General features: G+C 44.9%; 2 protein-coding genes across 11 annotated transcripts in view; one reads left to right on the top strand and one right to left on the bottom strand.

Moving 5' to 3' along the window:
• The window catches only part of PPP3CB (protein phosphatase 3 catalytic subunit beta), an 80,257-nt gene extending 71,618 nt beyond the window's left edge, over nucleotides 1-8,639 (top strand). For 3 of the 10 annotated variants that reach the window (XR_006292306.1, XR_006292310.1, XR_006292312.1), the window contains exons 14-15: nucleotides 1,772-7,507; nucleotides 8,208-8,639. The gene's annotated coding sequence lies outside the window, so the exon portion shown is untranslated. Of the gene's footprint in view, nucleotides 1-1,771 lie in introns of all 10 variants that reach the window. The other 7 variants (XR_006292309.1, XR_006292311.1, XR_005226098.2 and 4 more) reach the window with 5 other exon arrangements.
• Nucleotides 6,771-12,719, bottom strand: part of ANXA7 (annexin A7) — a 59,311-nt gene continuing 53,362 nt past the window's right edge. Inside the window, exons 12-13 of the mRNA XM_007053226.4 lie at nucleotides 9,232-9,344; nucleotides 6,771-7,139 (exon numbers count right to left, since the gene is read on the bottom strand). Of these exons, the coding sequence (XP_007053288.1) occupies nucleotides 7,017-7,139; nucleotides 9,232-9,344 (236 nt within the window). The 3' untranslated portion in view covers nucleotides 6,771-7,016. The remainder of the gene's footprint in view (nucleotides 7,140-9,231; nucleotides 9,345-12,719) is intronic.

Genomic DNA, 12,719 nt, shown 5'->3' with positions numbered 1-12,719 from the left:
CTCAGTGGGATTGGAGGATAATGGCTTGTAAAAAGTGGTGTTGGAGCCACACACAATTCCAGTTAAGGGAATAATTGCAAATGACATTTTGATGAAAATCTTATCTTCCCTTTGCAGAGTTTAATTGATCATAGGACTCTGAATCCACAACATGGAAATCCTGAAAGTGGATTGCCAGCTCCTCTCTGATTGTGCATCCAAAATGCTGATGTAGAAAAATGTAGATGTCATGCGTATGATCGATACGGGGTTATGCCTTGACTGCTAGAATCTATCTGATGTCCAAAACAGGACAGTGCGGCATAGTAGTCAGAATCGTTTTGGCTACTCTTGCTCGCAGGCCAACATGACCTAACAGTCAGAGCAGATTGGGCTACTAAGCAGGGCGGAGCACCAAATGGTCTGAGGTTTAGACTCTCCAGCAGGGTGGAGAACCAAACAGTCTGGGGAGCTCAGGCCTCTTGGCCTAAGGTAGGGAGGCTGGCCTCCCCACAGGGGTGGGGTGGCACCCGGGAGTAGGGGGAGCCAGGCCCGCCCTACTCCACCGGGTCCCAGCCCAGGGCCCTAATGGTGGGTGGTTCCGCCAAGGGGTCAGCAAAGATCCAGCCAAAACACACTGATGGGTTTCCTGGTCCTATGACCAGACCAGTGTCTGTTTCCCGAGTCACTTCCTACACTGTCTTCCAGTGTGGCAGTCCGCGGGTCCTCTAGGTCCCTGGGGTTGTTGGCTGGCGAGATCTCGGACAGCTCAGTTTCCTCCCACATCTCCACAGGCAGTCCGGAGTCTGCCTGGGGTTCGGCATTCCTGGCGTCTGGGGAGTGGGGCTCCCATAGGTCTCTGGAGGAAGCTTGCAGTACACATCCTTTGTCCTCTGCAGTCCAGCCCAAGTGAGCTCGGCTGCTTCCCTTTACACCCTGTCTCCAGGCTGAACGTGCCCAGCAGGGGTGGAGGAGTGGGGCTTCCTCAGCCTGCAAGGCACAGTTAACCACTGTGGAGCCAGTGCAGGATAGATACACCCTGTCACAAGCACCTTCTGAATTACAGTGCTTCCTGGATACTTAAATTTACAAGCCCTTTTCTCCCATCAGAAACAAAGAATCAAAACCTAACTATTATTGTCCAGTAAATCTCTCTCACATGCACTCCACTGGGAATACTTAACTAATCAAACCCAATAATCAAGAATCAGTTAAAAAGACAGTTTTCTGAAAATTGTTGGATTTTAACACCATCACAAAGGAAAGCACTGACAAACTCTTCATGTAAAAGGTTTATATGTTTGCTAATTATTTCTCCTTCTCTTTGGTCTCCCTCTCTGCTCCTCCTCCCCTAAAGACAGGGCAGTTCTTTGACATTCCACTGAGTTTATTCTAGAGATTTGGAGTTTTATGTTAACAAGTCTGTTCCTTTACTAGTGTTGTGTCCTGACCTCCGATGGTTGCCGCAGAGAAACTCTTTCTCACTGGACATGAGATGAGTTCTGAAGATCTCGCTCAGTTTTAGAAAAGTTACCAATTTGTTTTGAAGGTTGTAATTATGAACAGAAAATCAACACGACCTCTGTTGCTTAGTGTTGCTTAAATATTACATGTCATTAATCTAGGACCAGCTAAAATGGCTAGGGCCAAAATTGTTAAATGCTGTTCTGTAAGAGGCATAGCAGTGCCCTAAATTTGCTGAGCCTTCTGGTCACTGATTCATCAGATATTACTAGTTGGATTTGTCCTAGTTGCTGATAGTTATTGGTAATAATCTCTACCTCTTATACAGTGCCTTTTAATCAGTGGATCTCAAAGCCCTTTACAAAGATGCTAAGTATCATCCCTGTTTCACATAAAGGTAAGTGACTTGCCCAGTGTCACCCAGCAGGCTTGTGGCAGAGCCAGTAATTAAACCCAGGTTTCCGTGCTCTATCCAGTAGTCCTCACCACTGTAATGTAAGCTCTCATCTCCTTTAGCTTACTTGTTGTCTGTCCCGTTTCTGTGCTAAGAGCAGGGAGCAGAGATGGCTGTCACTTTTATGTTCCCTGTACTTGGCTGTATAGGGACCTACCTGGACCGTAGTGTAAGTTAGAGCAGTCTCAGGGCTGCTCTACCTTACACTTTGCTGTTCAGAGTCTAGTTACGGGCCTGGGAAATTAAAAATAGCTGTAGTGTAGTACGCTCAGGCCACACGCCCAATCCTTCTACACTGGAGGGGGTTAATGCAGGGTCCTCATGCCACTTTTACACTGGCTGGGGACGGGTTGTATTCTCAGAGGCTATTGCTGCCCATTACTGTACTGTAAGAGGGCTTTAGTGTAACTGACAGTAAGGCCCCAAATGTTTAGCATGTGTTATGGAAATGGGCCATCTTCTACCACTCTATGGCAGACTTCTAAGCAGTTGTTTTTTCAGATCTGTGAAAAGACTTGCTGTCACTGAGTGACCTGAACGGGGAACTGAATGCTCATTTATGCTACACTGTAAATTCTAGTGGTGTGTGTATGTAACCAGTGGTGAGCTGGAGCCGGTTTTCACCTTTTCGCTGGAACCAGTTAAATTCAGAAGCCCTTTTAGAACCGGTTGTCCCATTTCCTAGGAGGCGGCCTAAGAGTTCAGGACTCTGGTGGAGGAAGGTACCATGGTGGCCCAGTGCTCCCTCCAGATAGCCTGGATTGTAGCCGACTCAGTTGCATGGGTTGTGGGCAGTGGTCATGAGGCGCAGTTCCTGGCTCCAGACCACTGGCCTGTCCCAGGAGATGCAGGCCTCAATTCAGGACCTCGTATTTGATGGTGTCAGGCTAGTCTCCAACTAGATGGATGCGAGGCTGCATGGCCTGAAGGACACTCAGGCTACCTTCCACTCACTGGGGATGCATACTCCTCAGGCTACAAGGCAGCTATTCTGGCCTCCTCCACCGCCAAGGCAGTGGCGGTCTCGGCAGGGCCAGCAAGGAGAAAGGACACAGGCTTTAGCGACCACCGCCTTTCATCCTCCCACTCTCCTGCACAACCTGGCCCAGTGTAATTGAGCTACACCCTCCAGTTTATGGCCCCCCCTCCGCCCCTTCCTCTTCTATGTCTCTCTTCAGAGACCCTTCTCATGAGCAATTCCTCATTCAGGACGTAAACAACATACTGGGGGCAGTGGAGGAGGTCCCTCAGGAAATGAGGGGGTATGGTTTCTACTCCCACTATTTCCTGAGCCAGATGGAAAAAGGGGGCCTACATCCCATGACTCAACAAGTGCCTCAAAAGGTTGAAATTTCGCATGGTGTCCCTGGCCTTCATTATTCCACTCCCTAGATCTGGGCCACTGTCCCTCTCAATTTGAAAGACAGTTATTTCCATATCTCTATCTTCCCGGGACACAGACGGTTCCTTGGTTTCATGGTGGGCCAGCACCATTTCCAGTTTACAGTGCTACCCTTTGGCCTCTCCTTGGTCCCACGGGTCTTTACAAAATGCATGGCCCCCATAGCCAGTTACCTGAGATGATGGGGGGTCCCTTATCTTGACAATTGGCTCATCGGGGCAGATCGTGAGATCAAGTGCAGCACAGCCTCAATCTGGTGCAAGCCACATGCCACAACCTGGGCCTGTTAGTAAATGTAAGTCAACCCTTGTACCAGTACAATGAATAGAATTAATCGTGGCGGTTCTTGACTCCACATGGGCAAGGACATTCCTCCCAGAGTCCTGCTTCCAAGGCAATAATATCCCGTGTGAGGGATCATCCACTCACTACTGCCCATACCTGTCTATGGTTATTAGGTCATATGGCTTCCTGCACTTACATGGTTTGACATGCCCGGCTCCATCTTTGTCCATTGCAGGCATGGTTAGTGTCAGTCTACGTCTCCAACAGACACGACCTAGACTTGGCAGTCAAAGTGCTGGACCACGTTCAGGCATCTCTGGCGTGGTGGCTGGCCCCTGTGTCGGTCCCGCAGGGAGTTCCCTTAGCAGCCCCATCCCTGTCACTGACTCTAGTGTCTGATGCTTCAGACCTCGGATGGGGAGCTCACCTGGGGAAGCTCAGTACTCAAGGCTGCTGGTCGGGGGTCAACCGCTCCCTCCACATAAACGTCAGGGAGCTCAGGGTGGTTCGCCTGGTCTGCCAAGCTTTTCGGTCCCACTTGCAGGGCAAGGTGGTTCAAGTTGTAATGGACAACACTGCCATGATATTTTATATCAACAAGCAAGGCGGAGCCAGGTCCTCAGTCTCTGGGACTTCTGTGTTCAGCATGCCATTCATCTTGTGGTAGCACACCTTCCTGGAGCCAGGAATGTCCTGGCAGATCACCTCAGCAGAACCTTCTTGTCTCGCCACAAGTGGTCTCTTCACCCTGAGGTGGTGGACAGGATCTTCCAGAGGAGGGGATCTCCCCAGGTGAATCTGTTTGCGACTAACCAGAACAGGAAGTGCCACTGTTTCTGCTCATTCTGGGGGACCGACGGGTTTCCTGTCAGACGCCTTTTTGCTTCCATGGTCGGGAGCTCTGATGTACGCTTTCCTGCCAGTCCCGTTGCTCCAAAAGGTCCTCATGAAGGTCAAGCGAAACAGGGCCAAACTCATACTCATTGCCCCGGCTTGGCCATGCCAACACTGTTTTCAGCACACTCCTGGACCTGGTAGTGTTGGCCCCGATGCTGCTGCCCCACTGGCCAGATTTCCTGTCGCAGAATCAGGGCCAGCTTTTGCACCTGAACCTACAGGTGCTGCACCTGACAGCTTGGTTGCTCCATGGCTGAATATTGAGCAGGAGTGTTCAGCCTGAGTCCAACAGGTCCTGCTAGGAAGCAGGAAGCCTTCCACTAGGGTCACCTAGCTGGCCAAATTTATGTGCTCGCTTTGACCCAACGGGTTAGGCCTGTGGCAGCTGATCCTAGACAACCTCATGCATGTTAAACTTCAGGGACTGTCCCTTTCATCTATTAAGGTCCAGTTGGCTGCTATCTCGGCTTTTCACCCTCCGTTCCAGGGCAGGTAAGTCTTTGTGCATGGCATGACGATCCAGTTTCTGAAGGGTCTGGAGCGACTCTACCCTCAAGTCTGGGATCCTGTCCCTCCATGGGACCTTAACCTGGTGCTCACACGGCTCATGCAACCCCCCTTTGAGCTCTTAGCAGCCTGTTCTGTTCTTCTTCTGCTTTCCTGGAAGGTGTCGTTCTTGGTGGCAGTAACTCCTGCAAGGAGGGTTTCCAAGATTAGGGCACTCACCTCGGAACCACCATGTTCTTGAAGGACAAGGTCCAGCTGCGGCCACACCTGGCTTTCCTGCCCAAGGTAGTTCCCCAATTTTACATGAGCCAGGACATATTTTTCCAGTCTTCTGCCCAAAACCTCATGAGGAGGACATAGGTTGCACTCCCTTGGTGTCAGGGGGGCGCTAGCCTTCTACATCGAGAGGACCAAGCCATTTCGCAAGTTGAATCAGTTATTTGTTGTGGTGGCAGGTTGTCTGCTGTCCGCCCAGAGAATTTCATCTTGGATCGCCTCCTGCATCCGTTTCTGCTATGACCAGGCAAAGGTTCCTGCACCGGTGTTTGTCACCACTCACTCAACTAGAGCGCAATCCTCATTGGTGGCCTTCCTGGCCCAAGTGCCCAGTCCGGATATCTGTAAAGCTACTACCTGGTCATACATTCACATTTCACTAAGTGCTTATTCAACGAGCTTGAGATGATGCTGGCTTCAGTAGAGCAGCTGAGATTGGGGTCCAAAGCTCCCTGGACTTCTTGCCCCAGCTTGGGGGGGTTGCTTTCTTGTCAATTTTGTGTTTTCTGCAGTGAAATTGACAAGACAGCCACTGTAAGGAACAGTGTCTACACAAACATTGCCCTGCCCCCAACTACACTGACACAAGCCTTACGTCTCTTGTGGTGGTGCAGTTAGGCACTTACGTCGGTGGGAGGATGGCTGTAGTGTAGACCAGCCCTAGGTTTCCCGGAAAGTTTTTCCCCTAGTTGGTGTCTGCACATTTTTAAGGGGAACTGTCAAGTTAAATCACTTAACGTTTTTCCATGTTACTAAGAACTTCAGATTTCTTCCTACCATTTATGCTAATGCTTCTACTTTGAGCATTCCATGTGTCTGTCTATACAAAAGGAAGTATAGTTTGCCTTTTAGCACACAGCTTTGGGTTTGAACATTTCCATGCAGTGTTTTACATTTGTTTAAGACGACCCAATAATGGCTTTTTTTTAAAATAGCCTGTCCAGTCATTCATCTGAGTAAACAGGATCTTTCCAAATCTAATCAGTAAGTCCCTTTATCTATTTTTCATTTGGCACCATAAAATTAGAGTGCACTTGTCATTCCAGGCCAAACAATATCAAGTCATGACTCATTCAGGCAGGCCAGCAATATTAGCCCATTTCTGATGAGACTTCCACTCTACAATATTTGCCATGCACACACTTAAACCATTAATACTTGGACTCAGTCATGTCATATTTTTTACCATTATTGTGGAAACTGATTCTGTAACAAATAACCTGAAGTAGCCCACCTCTCCTAGCCTTATTTTAATTTGTAGAGGCTTCATCTGTTGGTTTTAGGTGGGGTTATTGTGCTTTGTCACCCTAAAATGTCAAGGTGGTGGTAAGATCAGCTATGTTGCTCTTTTGAATAATTGGCTAAGCAATTTAGTATTGAAGATTCTGTTGCTATAAGTGTCCTAGGACTGTTTTAGTGAAAGGGTCTAATCCCTACCAACCTTTCAAGAAGTGGAACTACTCGGGGCTGCAGAATCTTTGGAGATAAATGACTTGTACTATAATGGCTGTTTGAAGGAAGTAATTTAATGTGGCATCTCAGCTGTATTTTCTGTGGGTCAAAATGACACTGATACTTCAGGTAAATGACAGATACATCTTATTTTTATATAGTAAAGTATAAATGTGCTCTAAATTAAGACAAAATACAAACTCTTAAATCATTCATAATTAGGAAGGCAGATTTGGTTATGCAATATTGAAAATCGTTTTATGTTACATGCCCTTCACTTTGTTAAAATGTAAATCTTTTCTATTGACCAACAATTGCCACCAGCAACTTCCTGTAGTCACCACTTGTGTCACTTGATATCATTGTAGCCAAAGTCTTCTGGTACATCTGCATGAAGAGCTGTTTGATCTGTACAAGATCAGTCTGTGTCAAAAGAAAAAGATAAGCATAAAACACTCAACAAGCAATCAGTGTACAATATGGGATAATTCGGTAGTAGAGTAAGAGTCTACTTGCAGTGAACCCAGACAAAACATCAATTCATTCCTTGTACCCTACAGCAGCCCAGACAATGCAGGCAAAAAGGAAAGAGATGCTCTCTCTGCATGACACCCTCTCAGGATCTCTCAGAGCTCTAAGAGGTTCTGAAGCTAGACGACACTTCTGTAAATGGTGAAGAAGGCTGCTTCAACCTCTGGGAGCAAACAGACTGAAAGGCCGTCTCCCCAAATTCTCCAGTCCACTTCAACAGGAAAAGCACACCAGGGTCCCTTCCCACTGCTTCTAGATGGGTAAGTCACTTTGAAAAAGCAAGAGGCAGCCGTCATACAGTGAAATACTCCTGCATTTCCTCTCCAATTACATATCAATGGATGAGACATGCAGGGTTAACCCACCACATCTCAAGAGCCAGCCTGGGGCTCTTGATAGGGAGAATCCTCCCCAAAAGACAAAAAATGACAGGTTTCAGAGTAAGAGCCGTGTTAGTCTGTATTCGCAAAAAGAAAAGGAGTACTTGTGGCACCTTAGAGACTAACCAATTTATTTGAGTGTAAGCTTTCATGAGCTACAGCTCACTGCATCCGATGAAGTGAGCTGTAACTCACGAAAGCTTATGCTCAAATAAATTGGTTAGTCTCTAAGGTGCCACGAGTACTCCTTTTTAAGAATCAAAAAGCATCTTATCTCACATGAGTGCTAGCTCCACCCCCACAAATAGGGAAGCCTCTTCTTCGGAACATAAAATTCAGAAACAGTGAGGTAAGCTGCTTAACCAGTCCATTTTTGAAACCATGAGGAGGAAGGAGGCAGCCACCGACAAAAGAAACTGAGCAAGCTCAATCATTTCCTCCAACCAAACTTTGAAGGACTTACATAGAAGTGGTAAATTGATGATAAATGGAAAAGTAATAGGGGAATTCTGCACCAGTGCGCAGTGCAGAATTTTGCAGAAATGAATGTTGTGCACACAGAATTTCCTTTCTTCCACAGAAATAGGCTGCAGTGCTGCTGGCCACAGGTCACAAATAGAAGACAAGGCAAGGGAGAGGTTCCCAGCATGCTCTGAAGGAGGCAGCGAAGCGTAGGAAACTCCATGGAAGCCCAGATCCCAACATCATGCAGTTTCTCCCTCTGGATCCCTGGGCTCTGGAGGGCAGGGAGAGGAGTGTCTGGGCTCTGTTGGGGGAGGTGGTTTGGGTGTATTGGCGGGGTGGGGGGTTGAGCATAGTGGCTGGGCTCTGGGGAGAGGGGTTGTGGGTGTCTGGCCCCCCAGCTGCGCTGTGTGGGTGGGGCAGAGAAACGAACTGGGTTGTCATAGGGGTTTCTTTAACTTTCTACTCCTGGGGGAAATTTTGTATTGTATTGTCTGTATTATTACTGACAAAACAGGTATTCTGAAATAAATTACCAAAATAATTGAAACTGGTGTGATTAGGTAGTGTTATTTTGACAAAGAAATTTTAATATTCTCTGTGCAGAATTTTTAATATTTTGGCACAGAATGCACCCCCAAGAGTAGGAGGCTCACCCCTGCAGTTCTATAGGATCCTAGAACTCAAATATTCTCCCTTCCTTGGATGAAGCAGCAATTCCCTGGCAAAGGATATGGTAATTGCTAGCTGGAGTGGTTCCTTCCCAAATATTCAGACCATTCTCTCATCCCCTTTCACTGTTAATGAAGACTAATTCAAGAAAACAGCTCCCTGGCTGCTAACTTTATAGCAAACAGACCCATGGATTCCAGGAGATTAACAGCACCTAGGCTGGATGAATTTCTTGTGAACGGGCTGAAATCTAGACTGTTCTGTGAATATTTGCAAGTGAATTTGTTCAGCTGATTCTCAGAGTAAGAACTACATTTGCATAGACTAATTCTGACAGCTCCATATAGGTGACAAGGAGTGCAAAACGGGTTAGGATACATTGATTTTTCACTACATGTGCAGTGTATATCCAAAATTTTTAAACTCGTGCTTCCTCCTCATTTTTTGGAAAGGAAGAGGAAGATTCTTACCTCACTGCGAGTGACTACAATTCTGACAAGTGTAGAATCATCTGTGCCAGCTCCTTTCATGGAATGGTGAAGTCTCTCAGCAAAAAAGGCCGGGCGATTTAGAGCACATTGCACTACAAGAAAGTGTAGTTACAAGGTTATTTCAAACAATGTATACTGCAGTCACTATTCACATGGTTGTATTTGGTAGAATTAAATAGTTGATCTAGCAGATAGTATACATGGTATTTTGAAACAGTTCCTCTTATTGCTTTGTGATTCTTCCTCATGCAAGACCCATGCTGGTCACAGTTCAGCAATTTTTTTGTTGGCTAAATTCTATTCTGTGCATCTCATCACATTTCTTTGAGGTTTGGAAACAGCTGTTTTGTTACTGAATCTTTCAACTTAGGCCTTATTATCACTGGTAAAATAATTTCATAGCCACAAGAAGTGTTTAAGCTTCACTAAACATGGGTACCTTTTTACACAGGTTAGTAGCCCCATCATTGCTAGTTGGCCAAATCATTTTATAACTCATTTCAGCCATGAAGACAGCACTTTTGACAAGTAAAGAAGCCTTAATTCAATAACAAAAATCATGTAAGGGGACACGTAATTTTAAAAAACAAATCTTTCCAGTGGGTGATTGGTACTGGAATTCAAAGATTTTTACCTCTAGCTTCTTAGCTAGAATTCCAACAGCATAAGTACCAATAGAAAATTATCACCATTCACTGGCTGGTCTCTGTTCAGTTCCTGTTGGATAGGTTTCCACATCACATTATATGAATGCCAATTAATAAGTCACAATTAGTTTCAAGAAAAAAAGTGCTCTCAACAAGTATTGATCTTTTTACAGTGCTTCAAATGGGGCATAGCTTAGAAGGGCTCTGCATAGCAATCTTGTGGCACCAACATCAAAGATAGCTGGGACACCACCCTACATAGGTGGCTGATGAATGGATTCTACAATATACTGTTAAAAGGTAGAGTCAGGACATTAACTACAACAGCTTAATAATAAAAGCAGTTTGGGGTTTTCTAAACTTCAGGAATCCCTTTATTATAAATTATGCTAATGGTTACTCTTTCAAATCGACCATGATTAGGGCCCTACCAAATTCACAGCTGAGAAAAATGTGTCACAGACCATGAAATCTTGCTATTGTAGAGGAGGGGCAGGGCTGGGGGCACCCCATGCAGGGACTCTTACCATGGGCTGGGCTCCCATTGCTAGTCCCTGCCCAGGCTAGGGAGGAACAGGACATCCTCTTCCTCTGCAGGGGCTACTCCCAGAGCAGGGTCAGACCCACCTCTGGGAACCTCCCCCGGCTGCAGGAAGCTCTGTGGCTGGGACAACTCCTGACCTGGGTGGGAGGCTGCTGGGAAAACCCAGAGGTATAGTAACCCGCGCCCCTATGCCCTGTGACCCTCACTTCTGTACTGCTGCTGGCAGGGCACTGGCTTTAGAGTTGGGGCCTGGTCAGCCGCCATGCTCTCCAGCTGCCCAACTCTGAAGGTAGTGCCCCTGCCAGCAGCAGCACAGAATTAAGGGTGGCAATCCCACAACACTCCTACAATACCCATGTGGACCCCCCCCCACACACACAACCCCTTTGGGGTCAGGACCCCCATAGTTACCTTGAAATTTCAGATGTAAACATCTGAAACCTTGAAATTAACTAATTTTAAAATCCTATTACCGTGAATTTGGTAGAGCCCTTATCATGGTCCATTAGCTTTGTGAACAGTGAGAATAAGAAATTAATCAGATGATGACAGGAAACCTTTAGAAAAACTTTTGCTCCAATTTTCTATAGAACTTGTGATGCTTAAATTAAGATTTTTATTGTAGGTCAAGTAGCTTCTAAATGAAAAATATAGGTATTCCAGCCCAACTTGTATAGTATGTCAGAAAGGACCTCTTGTGAGTCATCTGGGTCAGAGGGGCCCACACTCCTGTCTTTCCTTAGTGTTTCTGAAAACAAATTTAGCTGTAAGTGCTCTATTTAAAAGTGACACCTGCTCTTGAAAACTCTTTACTCTTCTGTTTAGAGTAGATCTGAGCATTGTGATACAAATTAACATTAAGTACAATGTTCAGTAAATCTGTTCTATGAAGTTAATTCAGAATGAGGGGAACTGAAAAGAGTTAAATATGCCTTACTTGGATTTAGTTTGGAGAAAGCCAGCTTGTTTCAAATTGAGCTCACTGTACTTGAATTATAATCAAAATAAAAGTTCAACTATTTTGGCAAGTTCTGGGGGTAATAATATAAAAGGTGAATACGTCAAGTAGTTTCAAAACACTTATGACAATTCATAGATTGCTGAGTTGGATTGTCTCTTACCTAGCTTTTAAGGCTGTCAAACAATTAAAAAAATAATTGAGAGAGTAAAAAAATATAGTCATGATTAAGTGCAGTTTTAATCCCACTGTTAAATAATAATAAAATACCAATTTAAATTTATTATAGATATTTTTAATTTTTTTTCTACATTTTCAAATATACTTATTTCGATTACAACAGAATACAAAGTGTACAGTGCTCACTTTATTTTGATTACAAATAATTGCACGGTAAAAAAACAGTATTTTTCAATTCACCTCATACAAGTACTGTAGTGCATTTTTTTTATTGTGAAAGTTCAACTTACAAATGTAGAATTATTATTTTTATTTCTTTTTACATAACTCCACTCAAAAACAAAACAATGTAAAACTTTAGTGCCTACAAGTCACAACATGAAGGGGCATACAAATGTTTAGCATATCTGGCAAAGCCGGCTACAACAGTGCCATGTGAGTGCCTGTTCTCACTTTCAGGTGACACTGTAAATAAAAAGCAGGCAGCAGGATCTCCCGTAAATGTAAACAAACATATTTGCCTTAGCAATTGGTTGAACAAGAAGTAATATAAAGTGAGCACTGCACAGTTCATATTCTGTATTGTAATTGAAAATGTTGAAAAACATCCAAAAATATTTATAATACATTAAAACTGGTATTCTATTATTGTGTGATTAATCGTGACTTTTTAAATCTAGTTAATTTGTTTGCATGTACAGTAACTCCTCGCTTAACGATGTAGTTATGTTCCTGAAAAATGTGACTTTAAGCGAAATGATGTTAAGCTAATCCAATTTCCCCATAAGAATTAATGTAAATAGGGGGCGGTTAGGTTCCAGGGAAATTTTTTTCACCAGAAACACACAGAGACAGTATAAGTTATAAACAAACAATTTAATACTGGTACATAGTAATGATGATTGTGAAGCTTGGTTGAGGTGGTGAAGTCAGAGGGTGGGATATTTCCCAGGGAATGCCTTATTGCTAAATGATGAACTAGCAATTGGCTGAGCCGTCAAGGGTTAACTCGTTAATGTAGCCTCACACTCAACAAGGCAGCAAGAATGGAGGGAGGGGAGACAGCATGGCAGACAGAGACACACACCTTGTGTGTGAGAGAGAGATGCGCACTGCTCCTTTAACAGGTTTCAGAGTA

Source organism: Chelonia mydas, chromosome 7 (assembly GCF_015237465.2).
Source record: "Chelonia mydas isolate rCheMyd1 chromosome 7, rCheMyd1.pri.v2, whole genome shotgun sequence".
Classification (NCBI taxonomy): Eukaryota; Metazoa; Chordata; order Testudines; family Cheloniidae; genus Chelonia; species Chelonia mydas.
Note: the sequence above shows the minus strand (reverse complement) of the source record. Positions and strands in the feature narration are given on the sequence as shown.